The 21,004-nt window shown below is 39.1% G+C and overlaps 1 protein-coding gene across 2 annotated transcripts in view; it reads left to right on the top strand.

The window, feature by feature from the left end:
* The window catches only part of spats2 (spermatogenesis associated serine rich 2), a 38,153-nt gene extending 18,256 nt beyond the window's left edge, over window positions 1-19,897 (top strand). For both annotated transcript variants that reach the window (XM_083974905.1, XM_083974906.1), the window contains exons 9-13: window positions 4,263-4,321; window positions 8,575-8,684; window positions 8,798-8,900; window positions 14,798-14,943; window positions 15,826-19,897. In XM_083974905.1, coding sequence (XP_083831031.1) covers window positions 4,263-4,321; window positions 8,575-8,684; window positions 8,798-8,900; window positions 14,798-14,943; window positions 15,826-16,155 — 748 coding nt within the window. In that variant the 3' untranslated portion in view covers window positions 16,156-19,897. The remainder of the gene's footprint in view (window positions 1-4,262; window positions 4,322-8,574; window positions 8,685-8,797; window positions 8,901-14,797; window positions 14,944-15,825) is intronic.
* Window positions 19,898-21,004: the final 1,107 nt, after the last annotated feature.

Genomic DNA, 21,004 nt, shown 5'->3' with positions numbered 1-21,004 from the left:
TGGCCATATCGGGTTTTTTTTTTAACCACAGCCCTAGTGTGTAATAAGCATTATTGGATTTTCATTATCGACTCTCTGAGCTTCTGATTCTCCCTCAATGAGCCGTACGACGTTGTGTTGAATCAGTGACGCGGAGCTCATCGAGGGCGTCGTCCCGTTGCTGCAGATGGCACGCGGCCACCTGTCCAACACATTTGTACGATTTAATTACCGACGTAAGTAGCCTGATTCCGCTCCTCGGTGGCGTTTAATATCGAGAACCACCTGCAGGGCAAAAGGAGTTTAAAACCACTTCCTCCTTGATTTATAAACCTGCTGCTGCTAATAAATACCTCACCTGGAGGCACGCCGTCCTGTTCGCCACACCTGACACCGCCTCGTACAGCTGTGTCGTTGCCGTGGCGACAGTAAATCATGTATCGTGTTCATCCAGCCTCTGCGTCCTTGGAGGTTTTTTCATGGTGTTTGTATTTGTTTAAAGAGGGAAGGGGAAAAAAGAGAAAAGAGCCCGAGGGCGACGTTAAATACCTGCATACTTCCTTCAACCCCCACGCACCTGCTGGTCAGTTTCTGTCTAACGAGGTCGTAGCTGTCAGATATTATTATTATTATCTTTTTTTTAAATGTATTTAACGGATGCATAGTAACTTTTTCTTTCCATCAATAACTGATAAGATTTTAATTAGTTTATTTACACACCTGAGTGAGTAAAGATGGATTTAACTCCACGGCTCTGAGACATTAGGTGCGTTTCCATTACCCCTTGAAATGCGCAAAACCTAAATATCGAAATTAAAAACTGGTAATGGAAACACCTACATTTCGAAAAAACTCTCAAATATCGCAAACAAGTTTTTACGCTCTCATGAGGTGGTTTTTGAGACGTATCGATACAAACGTGTATCGCAAAAGTGTAATGGAAACACTTTTTTCGCTTTTCTACACGTCACCGGCGTCAGCGGAGTTGTGTGTGTCCACGCTGTGTTGATTTATGTAACTTGAGCGGACAAATGAACCACATGTTTTTTGTCATGCATTGCTGACCTGGGCATTGTTTCTCATTAAATTAGAAAAACCTTTATCATTCCCCTTTTTCGTGCATGGTTGAAGGAAATGTGGCTCGCATCCACGCTCCCACTCCCTCCTGCGCCGAAATGTCACCTTAAGTCACATAAACCAGTATGGGTGTGTGGACACACACAACCACCTTGTTGTCAGCGCCTCATCACAGCTGGTGTTAAAAGGCTCCGTTCTTTCTGCAGTCAGGTTAAAGCGCACATCCGCCGTGTTGGTAAACAAATAGTCCCTCTATATCAACGGAGGAAACCGTGCTTGCAGGCTTGGGTTGGAGGTGGTGTGAGTGCGGGCCAGCGGGGGAGAGAGGAGGGGGCATTAGAGCTTCAGCACGGTGCGGAACAACTGGCCCGTGTGAGTGCGTCCTTATTTGTGGCCGCTGCCAGCGCCACACGGGCTTTGCCTTTCAGTAATCAAGCGCTGTTTTCGTCTTTGTTAAAAACAATAACAGCAACAGCTGTCGGCAGCTGAGATCGCTGTGCCGTCACCATAGAAACGCGAGACGCATTACGGCTCATTCTCAAAACACCTTTCAATGGAAACACCCGCAAATGGCAATTGCACTTTTTCGAAGTTTCAGAAATATCGCTTTTATTTTGCGAAAATCTGTAATGGAAACGCAGCTAGTGATGACTCAGCGTTTATTATTGTTTCAAATCAACTCAGAGGCCGAAGGGACCGAGTCGTTAGATAAACTGGATCATCATCAATCGGCTCCAGTCATCGGACGTCTTCTTTATAATAACAGTATTGATAGTCTCCTTCGTCTCCTTCTTTGTCTCCTTTTTCTTCTTTTTATCCGTCTCCTTCTCCTCCTCCTCCATCTTCTCTTTTGTCTCCTTCTTCTTCCTCTTCTTCTTTTTATCCGTCTCTTTCTGTCCTCTTTGTCTCCTTCATCTCCTTCTGTCTTCTTTGTCTCCTTCTTCTCCTTCTCCGTCTTTTTTGTCTCCTTTTTCTCCTTCTCATTCTCCGTCTTCTCTTTCTTCTCCACTGTCTCCTTTTTCTCCTCCTCCATCTTCTCTTTCTTCTGTCTCCATCTTCTTCTCCATCTCCTTCTACTTCTCTTTCTCTGTCTTCTTTGTCTCCTCCTTCTTCTCATTCTCCTCCTCCATCTTCTTTTTCTCCTTCTGTCTCCTTCTTCTCCTGTCTTTTTTGTCTCCTTCTCCTTCTCTGTTCTTTGTCCTCTCCTTCTTCATCTGTTTATGGTGTGGGTTTTAAATAAATAGATAAGTCTGTAGTTGGGTAGAAGGAACAGCTGATAATGTCCTGTGATTGGTAAATAGAGTGTGATTGTAAAAAAAATCTCCTCCATCTTCTCTTTCCTCTCTTCCTACATCTCCTTCTACTTCTCCTTCTGTCTTCTTTGTCTCGGTCTCCTTCTTCTCCATGCTACTCCTCCTTTCCCTTCCTCCTCTGTCCTCTTCTTCTCCTTCTCCTCCTTCCTTTGCTGCTTCTCCTCCTCCTCCTTCGGTCTGTGGATGTTAAGCTGTGTGTCCGTGAGCCCCGTTGCTCCATATTCCTACAGTTTGTCAGCGGCTCCACAGAGAGACTTTACCTTTTACTTTACGTCTTTAAAGCAGATATCAGCTTCACGGCCGTTTCGGCTAATGCTGCGTTCAAGGCAGGCTTTTGAAACCGTAAGTTACAGCTTCAAGTCACAACTACGACTTGGTAGCGTTCCAGGTAACCCGTAGCTCGTGTTTTTACCATCCTGTTGTCTGTGAAAGTTCCCTATAACGGCCACTCGTAACTTCCGACCCGTGAACTCGTACCAGATCGAACTGGTATGACTTCACAGGAAGGAAAAACACAAAGTACGAGTTTCTTTGAACGCACCATGAGTTAGCAGCCCCCGCCCTTGTCAGGCATCAATTGGTCCTCGTGCTACGTCACCACATTCACGCGCATCCCTTGGCTGCACACACAGCCCTTCATGCCGTTCTCTCTCCTCATTGGATAACACTTGTATCCCACAAGGAAAATTTTCTCCTCGGGTTACAGCAGAGCAGAGTGACGGAGAGACTCGTGTTTAGGCTGAAATACTTCATGTAAGTGATTGCTGACGGAAAATAGGACTATTTAGGACTTATATTAACAAAAACATTCCACTGATATCTGCTTTAAGTGAAACTAGCTCAAACTAATGGCTCCGTTTTTCTCTGCATAATTTAATTCTCCCTTCAGCTTTTTGACTCTTTATCTCAGCAGCAGCTCCTGTAGGAAACCCGACCTGTGCTATAATGTACTTTAATAATAATCATAATACCGTAGATTACCAAATAGTCGCCCACGTGCAAATACGCGCCTGTGCTCTAATGGCCGCCGGGGTCCGACCTCATTTGGCATAATAAACGCCGGTTTAATTAAACACCCGGGCGATTAAGTGTTTACCGTAGTCTTGCACAGAAAACAAAACGTTTTTTTTTAACGCCGTTTCACCGCCTCTCACCTCTGTCAGTCGGGCTGACTCTCCTCTCGCTCTCTCTTGCATGCAGGCTGACACACACACACACACGGACAGACAAACACAGGTGCACTAGTGGGACAGGTCGCGCTGGACGGCTAATAGACAAAGACAAATACTGTAGATAAATGCGCTAATGTACAGTGGTGAAATAACCGCGATCGACCCCCCCCTTCCCGTTATCGTTCATAACACTGATCTGATCAGCTCCCTGTGTTGCGGTAACACAGAGATGTGTTGGGGGAAAAAGTAGTTTCGTAGTTTAATTCCAGTGGTGCTATGGTGACCTACTTGTTCTTTGCATAATGGTCTGGTGCTGGTCATTGCAAAAATAAATTGTAGCCTGTTGCAAATAAATACGCGCCTAGTTCTTATAAACGCCTCGGCTCCAAGTCGATTTAGCATATTATTAAACGCCCGGGCTACTAAATGGTCATCTACGGTAATACCACAGTGTTGTTGTGTAACCTGCTGTGCTGCTTGCTGTAACATTTGCACCGACTCTATTCCACTTGTTGTTTTGCATCGTCACTCTGCTGCTGCTGCATCTCTGATCCCACAGTGATGCTGATGCAACCGCCTCTTTGTTGTTTAATGTTGTTCTGTAACAATCTCAGTGCAGAAAGTCAGGGAGCAACAACAACATTTCTCCTCCTGATCTGTCAGAGCAAGGCGAGACAAATGACCCTTTTTCTCTCTTTTCTGTTTTTTTTTCTCTTTCTAGTCTAATGGACAGAGAAGTGACTCTACTGGGAGAGATGGATAAAGTGAAAGCAGAGGCCAGTAAGTAGTACTACACACACACACACACACACACACACACACACACACACACACACACACACACACACACACACACACACACACACACACCAGCCTGCTGCTATCTATCTACGAGCCGCTGGTCCTTCCTCGTATAATGTGGTCACCTGACTCGAGGGCTGGAGAATCTGACCTAAATCGCTTCCAGAGAGGCAGAAGAAGGAAGAGAGAGAGAAAAAAGAAAAGAGCAGCAGAAGAGGAGGAGGAGGAAGAGATTGTTGTGGCAGAGCGAGTCCCAGTTTCTTTAAAAACCTGCAGTTGTTGTTGCCCTGGGGGTCCTGATATATACCTGAGGCTGAGGCATACCACACTGTGTGAATGTGTGTGTGTGTGTGTGTGAGTGTAACATGACAGAGCAAGACTGCATATTTGTGCAAGTAGGCCACTCTCTGTTATCCTGTCCTCTCTCTCTCTGAGCTGTGTGTGTGTGTGTGTGTGTGTTTGAGTGTGTGATCCGGGGGCCTGGAAAAAGTGAATAGTGTCAGGTGTCAAGGGGGAATCAATGTTGTCTTTGTGCGAGGTGTGTGTGTTGGGAATTGAGAGGGAAGTGAAGAAACTCTAGTAACTTCTTGAGACAATTACAAAAAGAAAACAACAAAAAAACAGGAAAAAAAAGCCAAATTTCATCAAGAGTTTCCCACCTCCACCTCCTCAACCAGCCTCCTCTTCCTCTGCTTCACCAACAGGTTTTCCTTTTTGTTTTTTTTATTTCCACCATCTCTTTCTCTCTCTCTCCCAGAGGAGAAGATGTTACTGATAAACAGCCTCGCTCCACATGTTTTCAATTTATGACATTTGTATAACTAAACAAAAAAAGATGTTCCCTGAATTTCTCAGTCCGGTCCAGGATGTAATAATGCTCCCTATTCATCCCCGAAGCCGAAGCCGCCACATAACCAGTTCTGTAGATTGTCCTGCGCATTATTATTTATTTACATTATTGAACGAATCTGCTCTCAGTTAATTAATTAATTTGTGCATTAAATCAGTGTCACACATCACAGTTTTTCTTCTTACCGTCTGTGATTGTGTTGTTGTGACTTTCACACACACAGAAGAGCAGAGACTTCCTGTTCGGCTTCTTCCTGTCTGAGGAAGGATCAGGATTATTCCTTTTGAACTGACAATAAACACATCAAATAAAAAATAGTACAGAGAGAAAAATCTCTCAGAAATCACCTCTGTAGTTAATCTGACTAACAGTGACACACAGAGATGAAGCAACAACTCTGTTTCCTCCTGGCTCGATGTCGACTTAAACCATTAAAAACTCACTGCAGAGACCCGAGTCAATAAGGCAAGACATCTTTATTTATGTAGCGCATTTCATACCAAGGCAACTCAATGTGCTTTACATAAAGACAAAACATTTAAAAAGAACAGCATAAAATAGCGTAAAAACAAACAATTTTTTTTTAAATTGTAAATATTAAACATAGGCAAGGCAAGTTTATTCGTACAGCACATTTCCCCGCATCAAGACAACTCAAGGTGCTGTACATATTAGCAAAATGAGAACATAAAAAGCTAACATTATTTAAAAACAGACAAGAGAAAGAATTAAAACGGGTATAAAAAGAAGTAAAACAGAAAGGGAGATGGAACAACTAAGACATAGTGTGTAAAAAAAAAAAAAAAAAAGATATAAAATAACAGAATAATATTACAGTGCAGTTAATGAAAGGCGTCAGCAAACATGAAAGTCTTCAATGTTGAAACGTACAGTAGAGTTAAAAGCAAGAGCAAAGAAGATTGAAAAACTAGAGAGAGAAAAGAAAATAGGTAATGTTTAAAGTTCTTAAAAAGAGCTCAGCTGTAAGCACATTGTTTTTAACCTGGATTTAAAAGTATTCACAGTTTAAAAGTGCTCAAAGAAGAGAGCAAATAGTTACGGTACAAAGCAAATTTACACTGATTCACAATTTGAAGTGTAATTTGTCATTTTTTTTGTTTTCTTTTTAATGTACAAACATCTGTGCACATGTGGGAAAGCTGAGCCTCAAAAACACACTCGTCACCTGTCAAAGTTCACAGTATATACGTATATATAGTATATACACACTGAGGATAATCCTATGTGTATATAAATGTTAAAATACTGGTGGACAGGACACAGGGACAGAAAAGACAGATGTGTAACAGCTGGACGTGCAGCCAGAGACGACGTCCGTCCGAGAGGGAAGTGAAGTATCTGATGATGCAAAACAGACACAGGGTGTTTATGAGATCATATAGTGTATATACTACATGTAGAGGTATCGCTCACGCTTCATTAGCATTTAATTGATGTTTATTTTTAGCTTTTTATTGTCTCTGAAGTCACAGCTTCATAATGTCCGAGGTGACGTCTCCTCCTCCTCCTCGTGGCTGGTTTTGTTAAAGTAAAGAGTCGAAATCATTAAAAAATGCAGCTGTAAAGCTAAAAAAAACTGAGAACTAATCCTCACACATGAAATTATGTCATTAAAATAAAAAATAAAAATGTCCATCTCAAAGGAGGACTGAACATGAAACCTTTTCTCTTTTTGTTTTTCATCCAGTGGTTATTTCTGGCGTCTCTTATATCTGCTGTTCATCCACAAGAGACGAGACGGAGACGAAGCCGAAACATGAAACGAACATGTTTTAGATCAAAAGACAAAAAAAATCTTCTGTGTAGATTCACAGCTTTTTCACACGTCTTTTTATTTTTGTAGACGATGAAGAGACGCAGCGACTCTCCAACGATTTTTAGTTTTTTCTTTCTTCCTCCTGAAGATCAAAAGAAAAAATAGTCTTGATACAGTATTAAGAGTTAATTTGACTGAGTTGTGTTTAGTGTGATGATGGTGATGACGATGACGACGTTGTCTGTGTTTTTATCTTTGACCCGTGTTTACCTGTGGCTGACTCAGCTGCTGCACTTTGCACAGCTCGCTTCACAACACCACACCTGAGCTCTCGGAGGAGAAGTGAAACCTCTCGGGGCCGCCTGGAAAATCATTACACAACTGAGAAAAACATAAAATTAGAGCTAAGATCAATCAATATCTTACATTAAATTATCATTTACAGTAAATTTAAGTGAATAAATGCAACAAATTTTCACCTGCAGCTTCACAGATCTGAGGATTTATTCATTTTAAAGGGATAGTTCAACATTTTGGCAAATTGGCCCATTGCCATAATCCCTATAGTCATAGCAGTAGGTTTGTTACCTTTAATTGTCGGTGCAAGCTATTTTTAGAACGGCGGAGCAGAGCCGTGAGCTGCTCAGAGCTACACTACGGAGGCTCATGGGATTTCTTGGTTTCCCTCATCAAACTCATCAAATACACAATCCAACAACTCCAAAACACTCTGGTGGACAAGTTGTGACCTGCACATTCACCACGCTATGAGATAATAACAGAACGTTACCAGACAGAGTTGTTTTAGAGGTAAATTCATGCAAAACCGCTGATGCGTGTTGTCTTCAGGGACAGTTTTTCATCAAGCAGTCTCTGTATTTACCTCTAAAACAACTCTGTCTTGTAACGTTCTGTTATCTCATAGCGTGGTGAATGTGCAGGTCACAACTTGTCCGCCAGAGCGTTGTGGAGTTGTTGGATTGTGTATTTGATGAGTTTGATGAGGGAAACCAAGAAATCCCATGAGCCTCCGTAGCGTAGCTCTGAGCATCTTGCGGCTCTGCTCCACCGTTCTAAAAACAGCTTGCACCAACAATTAAAGGTAACAAACCTACTGCTATGACTATAGGGGTTATAATGGGCCAATTCGCCAAAATGTTGAACTATCCCTTTGAATTACACATCTCTTGTTTTAAAAGACTGTTGTTGAAACAGATGTGGCTTAAACAATGAATCAATTAGGTGATTATTTGATTTGACAGTAAAAATAATCTCCCAATTATTCTGATAGCTGATTAAACGCTTCATTTATTAATCAAAAGATTCACTCAAATAACAGGATTTGCTGCTTCTCCGTCTCAAAAATCACAGTAATCAAGAAAAAGAGCAGCGGATCAATTAGTAATCAAAGTAATTGTTAGTTTCCGGCCTCGTCAGGGGCAATTTAGATCATGAGAGAGGTTTTAAAGAGCAGAAACGGATAATGTTATAGTTCTTGTTGTTTCACTGTGAAACACTAAAAGGTCAAAAGTCTTTTTTTTTATTGGTTTCACATTGAAACTAAAACTAAATGTCTGTTAAATCTGATGTTTTGTGTTGTTTCAGTGGTGATCTTAGACGCCCGACAGAAGAGAGCGGAGGAGCTCAGACGACTCACGGACCAGTCAGCGTCGATGTCCGAGGAGCAGCTGACTGAACTACGTGCAGACATCAAGGTTAGTTTATGTAGAAAATATAGTTAAGATATAGAGTTGTATCTTGGAGGAAATGTGGCGATTATAATCGGTTATCTTCTTCTTTCTTTGTCTTTTTTTTTTGTTTTTTGCAGCACTTTGTGAGTGAACGTAAATACGACGAGGACCTGGGGAAAGCTGTGAGATTCACATTCGATCTCGAACCGCTGAAGACGAGCATCTCATCATTTGGATCAGGTACTTCAACCTCCTTTTTATTACCTTTTTAATTAAAAAAAAAAACTCCCCGTGCCCTTTTGAGTTAATCCAAAATAACACTCGACACCCTCATCCATCCCAAAATACAGGATCAGGCTGAAGTGCATTCATTATTACAGGCTGGAAGTTCCCTCTATTACACACTAAAACAAGATCAAGATGTGTCTTTTGTAACCTTTAATTTACAGGCCGTTAATTACGTGATAATGCCAAGAAATAACAATTAATTGGTGCCATAATGTCTAGAAACAACGGCCAGTTTCATAATAATGTTGAGAAATATCGCCAAGAAATAATGATTGATTGTGTAGAAATAACGGTCTAATAACTGCAAGGACTGGAAAAATGTTGGCCTTTCCCAAAAAAATTTAAAGCATGAAAAGCATGTGTAGTCTTTTTGCCTTTATGAAAAACATGACATTACTATGAAATCGGCCGTTATTTATAGGCTATTTCTTGGCATTTACTGCGCAATTTATTGTTATTTCTTGACATTACTATGCAATTTATTGTTATTTCTTGACATTACTAGGCAATTTATTGTTATTTCTTGGCTATTTCATATAATAAACGGCCTGTAAATTAAAGGTTTACTAAAAAGCCCAATGTGAGATTGTTCAGTAAAGAAACTCTCATCACAATAAAGTTGGCGCTTCATTGTCCCTGTAGAGGAGTTCATATTAGACTCTGCCACTGCTGCACATTATCAGTGTCCATGATACAGAGACGACTAAAAACCTGATAAAAGACAAAATAAGAACATTTAAACACTGATCGTCTGTGTGTGCGAAATGAGTCCTGTAAAACATTTACTAACAGAAACTTGGACTGATGAACCATCAATAATCAATTGATATCAGTGCTGATCATCTGTGATCTGGTCGGTTCATCGCCGTATATTAAAGTAAAACAGCGTCACACTGTAGTTTTTAGTCCGTTAATGAGCAGAGCTGCAACTAATGACTGTTTTGATAGTCGACTAGTCATCAGAATAATCAGATAATAACTATTGTACAATGACTCAATTCAGCCTCCACCTTTAAATTAAGCTTGAGGTTGTTTCAGGCCGTGCCAACGAACAATAAAGATACATAATTCAAAATATATAAGTTTAATAAACGCTGCTGATCTGTTTGAAAAAATGTTTTATAGTTTTTTTTATCCATTTGAAACCAAACACAGGAAAAGTAGCAGCTATAAAAACAAACAACAAGACTTCAAACACTTCACACATGGAGTCGCTCAGACTCTGAGGATCAGTTGGTTATGAATTGTGACATTTTAAACTTTATTATCAACAACAACAACAATAACACAAACCCACTAATTAGATGAAACTGGCCGAGAGTTGATGTGACTTTACTGAAGAGCAGCAGGAGCCCACGAGAACAGGATCATCTGTCCTCTGAGGAAAAACCTCGAACTCCTTCAAATCCCTCAGATGAACCGTTTCCTGTCGGCGATCAATGACACATGTGGAGAAAAGAGAGAGAGAATCTCAAATCTCATCGCCTCAGAGTTCCTGGTATCAAACACAGGCCCAGCGAGAGAAGAAACAAGTTAAAACGGCTGCTGGTTAAAGGTCGACTCGTATGTGACACGGTCAGTTTTCAGATGATGTCACGTGACTTAGAGACTTTTAAGAGAGAAGGAAGTTCACACACTCCGACCACAGCGACGCTAAATTTATCCGTCAGCAGCAGGTTACCAGAAGTGAATGTGAATGTGACCACAGAAACCAGCGGCGTCAGATCAGACCTTTTAACCCCTCATGAACCTGTCACGTAATCCAGTCTTGGTTTTCATCTGGATCAAACCATCAATTTGTGTTGTTCAAAACTTTTCAGTAGGATCGGGAAAACTTTGCTCCAAAAAAACTGGATTATTCTGATCCCAGTAGTTGGGTGGATTCAGGGGGGACTTCAGGAACAAAATGTGATTTAAAATAAATTCAAACTGGTCAAATAAACTACATTATAATGCAGTATATATAGATCTATTGATTTATTTTGCACCTAATTTTTAAACCATAACAGTGATTAGTAAATAAAGTTAACTTTTGAATATTCTACAACTGAAAAACCTTTCCCCAACTACTGAATTTAATGAAATTTTAAAGGTTGACTATGTAGAATTACAAGAAAAACAACAGAAAAAGAATTCCAGCAGTCGATTGCCAGACCGTTGCTAGGTAAAACGGGCCGTTGCTAGGGACTCCGCTCTGATCAGAGGACAGCAGAGGAGGAGAGCTAAGCAGGATATTTACCTTGTGTTTCATTTTTACCGTCATTAACAGCATAATAAATGACTTGTAGCTTGTTAGAGGGACAGTGGAGGCTCTCTGCTGCTGCTCAGAGCCTCCGCTGTCACTGCTCTCGTCAAGTTGAAAAAAAAAAAAAAAAAGGAGCTCCGTGGCACCGAAAGTCCGCGACGATAAACGTTATGACAGATAAGACTACACAAATACACCCATCCTAACAAGTATATGATAATCCATTGATCCACCGATTGATTATTAAAAAGGCTTGGTTGGAAACAAACGCATATGACCGGGAGGAGGCAGGAAAACAGCGGAGAACTGAGCCACATGTCGGCTACAGGCAGGTACGAATGTAAACAGAACGTTGACAGAAAGTCAGTTGTCGAGCCCGTCAAAAAAATTAAAAATAATAATTCAGACTAAAAAAAATTTTTTTATGGAAAAGCAATACTTTCATTCTGTACCCCTCTAAAGGCCCCATGGATGTATTATTTTTGAAAAAATATAGCTTTTAATAAATATTCTACATATTCAACCTTTAAGTTTGAATTTGAAACACATGGGGAAATATTCACAATTTCACTAATGTACTGTAGGGCTTTGACATCGAACTTCGTTATTCGAATATAATTCGAATATTTAAAAAAAAGTGATATTCGAACGAATATTAGGGCAGCTCTAAATATTCCAACCTGTAATAAGCATTATTTTTGGTAAATGTGTTTGCCTGAAAACATAGTTTTCAATCCAGATTCAAGACTTTTTTCAGCCTGTTGAAGTTGTGAAACGCGAGCTCATTAGCACTGATCACCTGGGGCTCCTGTAATTACAGTATGACGTTATCACGTCGTTAGCGCCTGACGCATGTTCACACTTCTTCACTGATAAAACAATGGCGGAGCAAAAGGCTGCGAGTGCGACCATAGATATATAGGCTACAAACCACGGAGGGAGAAGTTGAAATATTATATATATACACAGTGTTTCCTCTACATTCATTTAGGAGTGGCGGGCCGTTTTTTTTGGGGGGGGGGGGTTTTGTCACAAATACACCACCGCCGCATGTCATCCGTTCATTCATCTCCGCATAGCGCTGTTTCTTATTGGCATTCACACACACACACAGAGAAGAGCGCATGCATGACAACAGTGAAAGCAAAACTTATACGGTCCGATATCGCCGTACTTTTCTCGATTACCAAATCCAGATAATGAGTGTTTAAATGTGACTGAAGGCTGATGAACAGCAGCCTGGGGTCACTCAAAGTGTGTTTATTTGAAAGTGGGATGTTTGTGTTGTTTTCTGGGCTCTTTGTTGTTTCATCAGTGTCTTTTCAACAGCCAGACCCCATCTGGCTGTTGACATAAATTTAAAAAAAGCAAATATACAGTACAATAGTCAAATACCGGTACATTTAGAATATTTCCCCATGTGTTTTAAATTCAAACTTCAAATTTCATTAAATTCAATTTGGGGGAAAAATAGTTGGGGAAAAGTTATTCAATTGTACAATAATCAAAATAGTAATAGTGTGGAAGCACCCTTCACTGTTTTGAATGCGTGTTAAAGGTGTGAAAGTATTTTGTATGGATGTCTCGTATGTATTGTCTTGTGTATGCAGTGGCTCCGAGCCCAAAACAAATTTCCCTTCGGGACAATAAAGTCCAATCCAATCCAAAAGTTAACTTTATTTACTAATCACTGTAATGGTTTAAAAATCAGGTGCAAAATATAAATCAATAAATGTACGGTATACAAATATTGTTTATTTGACCAGTTTGGTGGATTCAAGGTGTGATTTAAATTAAATTCAAACTTCAACTGGGCTCAGAAACAACGGGATTTTACTTTAATTTAACTTTTTATTAGTTGAGTCGTTAGTTTCTCACTGTTTTCGCTTTTAATTCAACGCATTTTTTTTTCTCAATGTCGAGTTTCCTTTGCTGTCGTGTCTTTGTCACCGTCCTCTCAGTCTCTGTCTATTCTGTCACCAGGTTTATTGATTAGGTCAATTGATTGATTGATTAATTAATTAATTGTGTGAACAACAATAAACAGTAATGTGATTTTATAAATGTCATGACAACACCTGGAGCTTTCAGTCGTCTCAGTTTGTTTTCCTCTCTGGTCACGGTGACGCGACACTTTGAAACTCTGGTTTACTCTCCGTTGTTATGGAACTAATGTTATAAATCTGTAATTATAGTGATATTGATCCTGTATATTGATAATAATAGTGATATTGATCCTGTATATTGATAATTATAATGATATTGATCCTGTATTATAATAATAATAGTGATATTGATCCTGTATTATAATAATAATAGTGATATTGATCCTGTATATTGATAATAATAATGATATTGATCCTGTATATTGATAATACTAATATTGATCCTGTATTATAATAATAATAGTGATATTGATCCTGTATTATAATAATAATAGTGATATTGATCCTGTATTATACTAATAGTGATATTGATCCTGTATATTGATAATACTAATATTGATCCTGTATTATAATAATAATAGTGATATTGATCCTGTATTATAATAATAGTGATATTGATCCTGTATATTGATAATAATAGTGATATTGATCCTGTATATTGATAATAATAGTGATATTGATCCTGTATTATAATAATAGTGATATTGATCCTGTATATTGATAATAATAGTGATATTGATCCTGTATATTGATAATTATAATGATATTGATCCTGTATTATAATAATAATAGTGATATTGATCCTGTATTATAATAATAATAGTGATATTGATCCTGTATATTGATAATAATAATGATATTGATCCTGTATATTGATAATACTAATATTGATCCTGTATTATAATAATAATAGTGATATTGATCCTGTATTATAATAATAATAGTGATATTGATCCTGTATTATACTAATAGTGATATTGATCCTGTATATTGATAATACTAATATTGATCCTGTATTATAATAATAATAGTGATATTGATCCTGTATTATAATAATAGTGATATTGATCCTGTATATTGATAATAATAGTGATATTGATCCTGTATATTGATAATAATAGTGATATTGATCCTGTATTATAATAATAGTGATATTGATCCTGTATATTGATAATAATAGTGATATTGATCCTGTATATTGATAATAATGATGATATTGATCCTGTATTATAATAATAGTGATATTGATCCTGTATATTGATAATAATAGTGATATTGATCCTGTATATTGATAATAATAGTGATATTGATCCTGTATTATAATAATACTAGTGATATTGATCCTGTATTATAATAATAGTGATATTGATCCTGTATATTGATGATAATAATGATATTGATCCTGTATATTGATAATAATAATACTAATATTGATCCTGTATATTGATAATAATAATACTAATATTGATCCTGTATATTGATAATAATAATACTAATATTGATCCTGTATATTGATAATAATAATACTAATATTGATCCTGTATATTGATAATAATACTAATATTGATCCTGTATATTGATAATAATAGTGATATTGATCCTGTATATTGATAATAATAATGATATTGATCCTGTTCGTTGTGTCGTTTCTCCTCCAGTTTACCATCCTCGTACCGGGTACTCTAACCGTTCCCGCTGCAGCTCCACGTCCTCGTCCGTCACCAGCCCCGGCGTCATGGAAACGGCCCCTCCCGCCCAGACCCAGAGCCCCCCCAGTGACTCCCGCCCCCCCCCAACCAAACAGGTTCGATGCCGACCGGCTTCACACACATAAAACATAATGATCGTTGTCCTTTATCCTTTAAACACTGACTCACTCTCTCCTCCTTCTCCTCCTTTCTCCTTTCCCTCCTTCTTCTTCATCTCTTTCTCCATTTTCTCCTCCTTTTCCTTCACCTTCTTTCATTTTCTCCTTTTCTTCTCCTTCTCCTCTTTGTCCTTTTCCTTCTCCTGTTCTTATCCATCTCCTTTTCAATCTACTCCTCATCCTCCTCCTTTTTCCTTCACCTTCTTTCATTTTCTCCTCCTTCTCTTCTTCTTCTCCTTCTCTGTCTGTTTTCTCCTCCTTTTGTTTTCTCCTCCTTGTTTTCTTCTTCCGTCTTATCCTCCTTCTCCCCCTCCTCCTTTTTCCTTCTCTTCTTATCCTCCTTCTACTTCTCCTACTCCTTTTTTCCGTTCTCCTTCATTTTCTTTCTCCTTTTCTTTCACCTTCTTTTGTTTTCTCCTTCTCTTCTTCTCCTCATCCTTCTTCTTCTCCTTCCTCTCTTTCTCCTCCTTTTCTTCTCCTCATTTTTCCTTCTCTCCCTCCTCCTTTTCCACCTCCTTCTCCTCCTCTTGTTTTCTCCTCATTCTTTTCTTCTTCTTTCTTATCCTCCTTCTTCTCCCCCTCCTTTTTCCTTCTCTTGTTCTTCTCCTCCTCCTTCTACTTCTCCTACTCCTTTTTTCCCTTTTCCTTCTTTTGTTTTATCCTTCTCTTCTTCTTTTCCTTCTCATTTTCCTTCTCCTCCTTACCCTCATCTTTATTCTTCTTCTTCTTGTTCTTCTCCTTCTCCTCCTTCTCTTTTTCCTCCTCCTTCCTTCTTATCCTCCTTTCTCCTTCTCCTCTTTCTTCTCCTCCTCCCTCCAGATTTTCCAGGGAAACCGTCGTACGTTCCAGGGTCAGGGTTTCCACTCGGACCGTCCGCGGTACAACGGCGGCTCCTACGGCGCCGGTCGCTCCAACCACCGTTACCATGGAGACGGCGGCGGCCATGGTCACGGTCACGGTCACGGTCAAACCTCGCAGCAGCAGCAGCAGCAGCAGCAGCACTCCAACAACAACAACACCAACACCAACTCGAGAGGCCCCTCCCACTCCCACTCCCACTCCTCCTCCTCCTCCTCCCACCACCAGGACCGACCGGCGGCGCACAACGGGCTGCCGCAGCGGTCGCCGCGGACGACGCACTGCCCTTGACGCTGGAAAACCCCCTCGTCGTTCAATCCAATCCCATCTTACTAACCCCGAACCCCCGAACCCCCCACCTCCACCTCCTCCCCCCCTCCTCACCCTGCACTCTTCCTCCTCCTCCTCCTCCCGTTAACTCCTCTCAATGAAGAATAGAAGACAAGTTTACATATTTCCATCAGTTGAGCTGTTAGTGCCGCCGCCGCCTCTCTGCATCCGACATCCATTCATCCTTCAGACTTGAAAAGCTCTCACTCTTCTGTAATCGCTCTTCCTTCCTCTCCCTCCCTCCTTCCTCCCCCCACAGGTTAAAGTAACAGCCCCTCCCTCCCTCCTCCTCCCCCCTCTTCCTCCTCCTCCTCCTCTATAAGAGATCCCATTGCTATGCTATCGTCAGTCTCTGTTGTTAACTTCTGCCAGAAACTGACAGAACTTTTTCTGCAACAATTTTGTGCACTATTGAAGTTGAACTCTTAGTACTTTCTATTTTTGCTGTGGCTTATATGTCAGCTCTCTGATTTGCACCTCAAATCTTCTTTTTTTTTTTTTTCTTTTGATCTCCCAGAACCATTTCAATGCCTTCACCGTGGAAAATCGTAGTGAAAGTACAACAAAAAAATAATAATAATAACGAAAAAAACAAAAAGTAGTTTCTAGCGTGAACAGGGATCTTTCGTCATCAGGAGAGTTTAGAAATGCAATCAACACTACAGACTATCGTTAATCTTTGCAAGGTTTAAAAAAATAAAAAATAAAAAAAAGACTTAAAAAAAAAAAAGAAAGAAATGAAACATATCAAACTGTAATCCCGAGCTTTTCATATGGCTGCTACAAACTGTAGGGAACTCGTTAACGCTAGAGGAACGGTAGAAGTTGCTCTCAACAAAAAACAAAACAAAAAAAAGGAGAAGTTTGCAGCATTTTTGGGAAAGTGCTCTAGAGTCGGAGAGGACGGTTAACGCTCCTGTCTGTGAATGTCTTCTTCTTCTTCTTTAAATGCTGTAATTTTACAACATTTCACTAATTAACACTTTAATCTCCTCATACAAAACCAAAAAGTGTAAAAAAAAAAAAAAAAAACTAAACAAAAAAAGTGGTTTCATGAGGTTTCCCTTTGTTTCCGGTCTTGATGCAGGACGGGAGCGTTAACCATCGTTTTTCTCCCCACAAAGAAGTCTAACTTTTCCTTTTTTCTTTCTTTTTTTCCACTCTTTAAGGCCGTGATGTTTCGCCCTTCCTCCGGCCGACGGCGTCGTCACGTGTGCTGTTTGTTGTTCTCGGTTATTTTCTAACGAAGAGAGGGCTCATTACCTTTTTTTTTCTTTTTTTTTTGTAGAGAGAAACATAAAAAAGACAAAACGTGTTGAAACTCTCAGCAAAGGAATTTTATTTTTTTTCTGTTTATAGTTTAGTTCTCAACATTTATCCAGGTGGAGTTTGTTTTTAGTTGTTCTTGTCGTTGTTGTTTATATGCACATGAATGGCGTATTAATGACGTGCTTTGCCTTTAGTCACAGAGACGGAGACTTCACATTTGCCTTTTTCTAAGAATCATGGATGTCTCGGCTCCAGGCGGACGGTACGAGTGGTCGAGCAGACGTGAATCAACATTAAATATGTGAGAATAAGGTGCAAGATCGACTCTTAACTCCCCTCCTCTCCCCTACACGCACACCTTTTTTATATATAAACTCACTCTGATCCCAGCTGCGCGAGTAGAATCGATCGATCGATAATCGAAGGAGCTGGTGAATGATACCTCATCGCTGATCTTCTGGACTCTCGGCCTGTTTCCTCTTCTCCGACTCGGCAGGCGGAGCTGAAGCTGTAGAGTTAAAAAAAAGTTAAAAGTTAAAGCGGTTGTTACATTATTGCTGCATTTTTCTTCACGTGTCGTCTTCCCTCGGAAAACTGAAATTTAAGGAAAATGAAATGAATTTAAAGAGTTCGTTCTCCCGTTTGTTTGAACTTCTGATCATAAGAAGATTTTTTTTTTGTTTGTTCAAGATGAGATGAGATGAATTCATGAATGAATTATATTGTTGAATATTGTGGAGACCTCGTTTGCAGTTTGCAGTTTTTGTTCAACATGTGTGATGGTTAACACATTAACGGAGCAGATTCCCTGTTTGGTTTTTTTTGCTCAGAGTCACATGAGAAGATCGAAGCCGAAACGTAATGAGTGGGAAACGAGAAGTTCAGACTAATAATCCTCATCCTAGAAGTTTTTTCTCCTACAAAACTAAAAAAAAACACTGAAAACATCTTAGATAAATAGTAAATTTCACCAGTTTTGAGTGTGAAACTGGAGTGAAATGACCTAATGAAAAGAAAAACCCCTCACACACACACATCACACAGGTGAAATTTACATTTTATCTAAACAGTTTTACAAGATAAAAATCTTCAGGGATTAAAAAAAAACAAAAAAACAGGCAGGATTGTGTTTCCAAACAGGAAGGAAGAGGAAATAAAATGTAACACAGTGATGTCCAAGTTTATTATCGGTTCATATTTGACCTCATTTGTTGTGTTACGATCAAATTGCTTTAATTATTTTTCATCTGTATCGAGTTAATTAACAAGAAACCTCAGGTAATAAAACGGGATTATTATTATTCCTCAACTGTAACTAACAAAGATTTAATGCTCAGTTCTTCAGTTTATGTTTTGTTTTATTTTTTATTTTATTTTTCAGGTATAAAACAGAGAAAAAACCCCAAAGAGGCAAAGAGTTTTTATATCGGAGGGGGAAACAAAAGGGAAACAAACGTTCACCGTTAACAGTTGAACCGGAAAACGAAGCATCAGTTTTGCCAATGAAGTAATTGACTAATCAATTATTATAGTTTTAGAGGAAACGGTGTGTGTGTGTGTGTGTGGCTTCAGTCTTCTCCTCTGACTCTCGGTAAGAAAACAAAACTGGTCGAACTGTTTCTCTCGGCGTCGGTGACATATTTTTATTATTGACTGAAGTCGTTGGGATTTTTTCTTTCTTTTTTTTTTTTTTTTTTTTTAAACAACCAACGAGTCGACGAGTTCGATCTGATCTGATCGAAGCTGCAGGACGAGTCGCCGACGTTTCTGTTTTGTTTTTTGTTTTGTTTTTTGGTCTCTCTCTCATCTCGTCTCACTTCTTTAACTTTTTGTTTTTACATTCCTGTAAACGTTAGGAACATTTAGTTTATCGCCAAAGAAACGAGTTCGTCCTGTTTTATAGAGAGAAACAAGTAAAAAAAAAAAGTTGCTGCCTTTGTTTTGTTTTCTGTCCTGTAAAAAAAACAAAAATATTCCAAAGGGGATAAATCCAACACTTCTTCTTCTCTTCTCATCCTCTCTTTCTCTTTCTCCTTCCACTTTACTTTCTGATTCCTCACTGTATATACATGTATGTAGCCGTACGTACACGTCTGTGCTCTCACAGGGCATTTTGTATGTGATATTCATAGCAGGCATCACGGAGGTTAAAGCATCTAGTTCTTTCTTTCCTTCTTTTTTTCCTTCTTTTTTTTCCGTTCAGACCTCGTGTCTTTCTTCTTCTTCTCAACACGAATCTTCTGAGACAAACTGTAAACTCAAGTGCCTTTTTCTTGTCTCCCACCGATTCATTGACGTCCCCTCCACCAGAGTATGGACCAAAGACATTGACCGTCCCCCGACACCCCCGCCCTCCTCTTCCTCCTTCTCTTCCTCCTCCTATTCCTCCTCTTATTCCTCTTATTCCCCCCGTCACTGAATGGCACACTTTTCATTTCCTACAAATAAACAGTTTGCAATACTGAATGCGTTTGTTCTTTTATTATTATTATTATTATTATTATTATTAGAGGCCAGGGACCCTTTTGTTTTCGCCAGTCTTCATCTTCTTCCTAGGAAATTCTACTTCCCATTCATGAAAAATCACCAAACTTTGCACAAAGATTCAGTCCCATCATGCCTGATTAACCCAGATGACAATAAGCATATGTGCTAAAGTTGTGCAGCTTTCACCGAAATGTCGCCCCAATACTTCAGAAACTTTTTTACGATTATATCCAGTGCAAATTATGAAGTCCATCACTCTGTTTTCAAAAACTAAAATCAGAATCAGAATCCTTTATCGTCACTGTCAACATTGTCACCAACATTTACTGTGAAAATACGTTTAGCAGCTCCACATGGCAGTAGGACGGTAGAAAAAAATAAAAACAATATATATAAAGGATACACAGGTAAACATACACAGGTAAACGGTACAAAAAAAAAGTATCCATAAATATGGACATGTGCATTAAAGTGCAAGGTGGTGCAAAACTTATTAAACCTTTCTTCTGCCACAAATGTTGCTCAGTTGACACCAACTTTGCTGCGACTGCATCTTCAGACCGTCCTCCACAAAAATACCACCCGGCTTTTTGATATTTGAAAAACTGAGCCTACAGTGCATGAAAACGTTTGACATTTGAACACACACCAGCCAGTTCTTGCTAAATACATTTTCTGTCCTCCTAAAAAAAAAAAAAAAAAAATTGACAACATTTTGGAGTCATGATTGATGAAGTTTGGCAAATATCAGAATTTTATTTCAAAAACTGAATTTTTGAAAACATTTTGAATTCTGCTCTCATGGGAATAATAAAGAGTTAATGTAAGAGTGGCATTTTTAAAACATATTTTCACTTGCAGTTAAAACAATGCGTCAAGATGCAATATACACTGAACAAAAATAGAAATGCAACACTTTTGTTTTTCCTCCCATTTTTCATGAGCCGAACTCACAGATCTAAAACATTTTCTATGAACAGAAAATAACTATTTTCTCTTAAGTATTGTTGTTTTCTGATCGCACGTATCAAGACAAACGACATCAGTGTCATTT

Source organism: Trachurus trachurus, assembly GCF_905171665.1.
Source record: "Trachurus trachurus genome assembly, chromosome: 7".
NCBI lineage: Eukaryota > Metazoa > Chordata > Actinopteri > Carangiformes > Carangidae > Trachurus > Trachurus trachurus.
The sequence above is the reverse complement of the archived record's forward strand: the minus strand, read 5'-3'. Positions and strand labels throughout refer to the sequence as shown.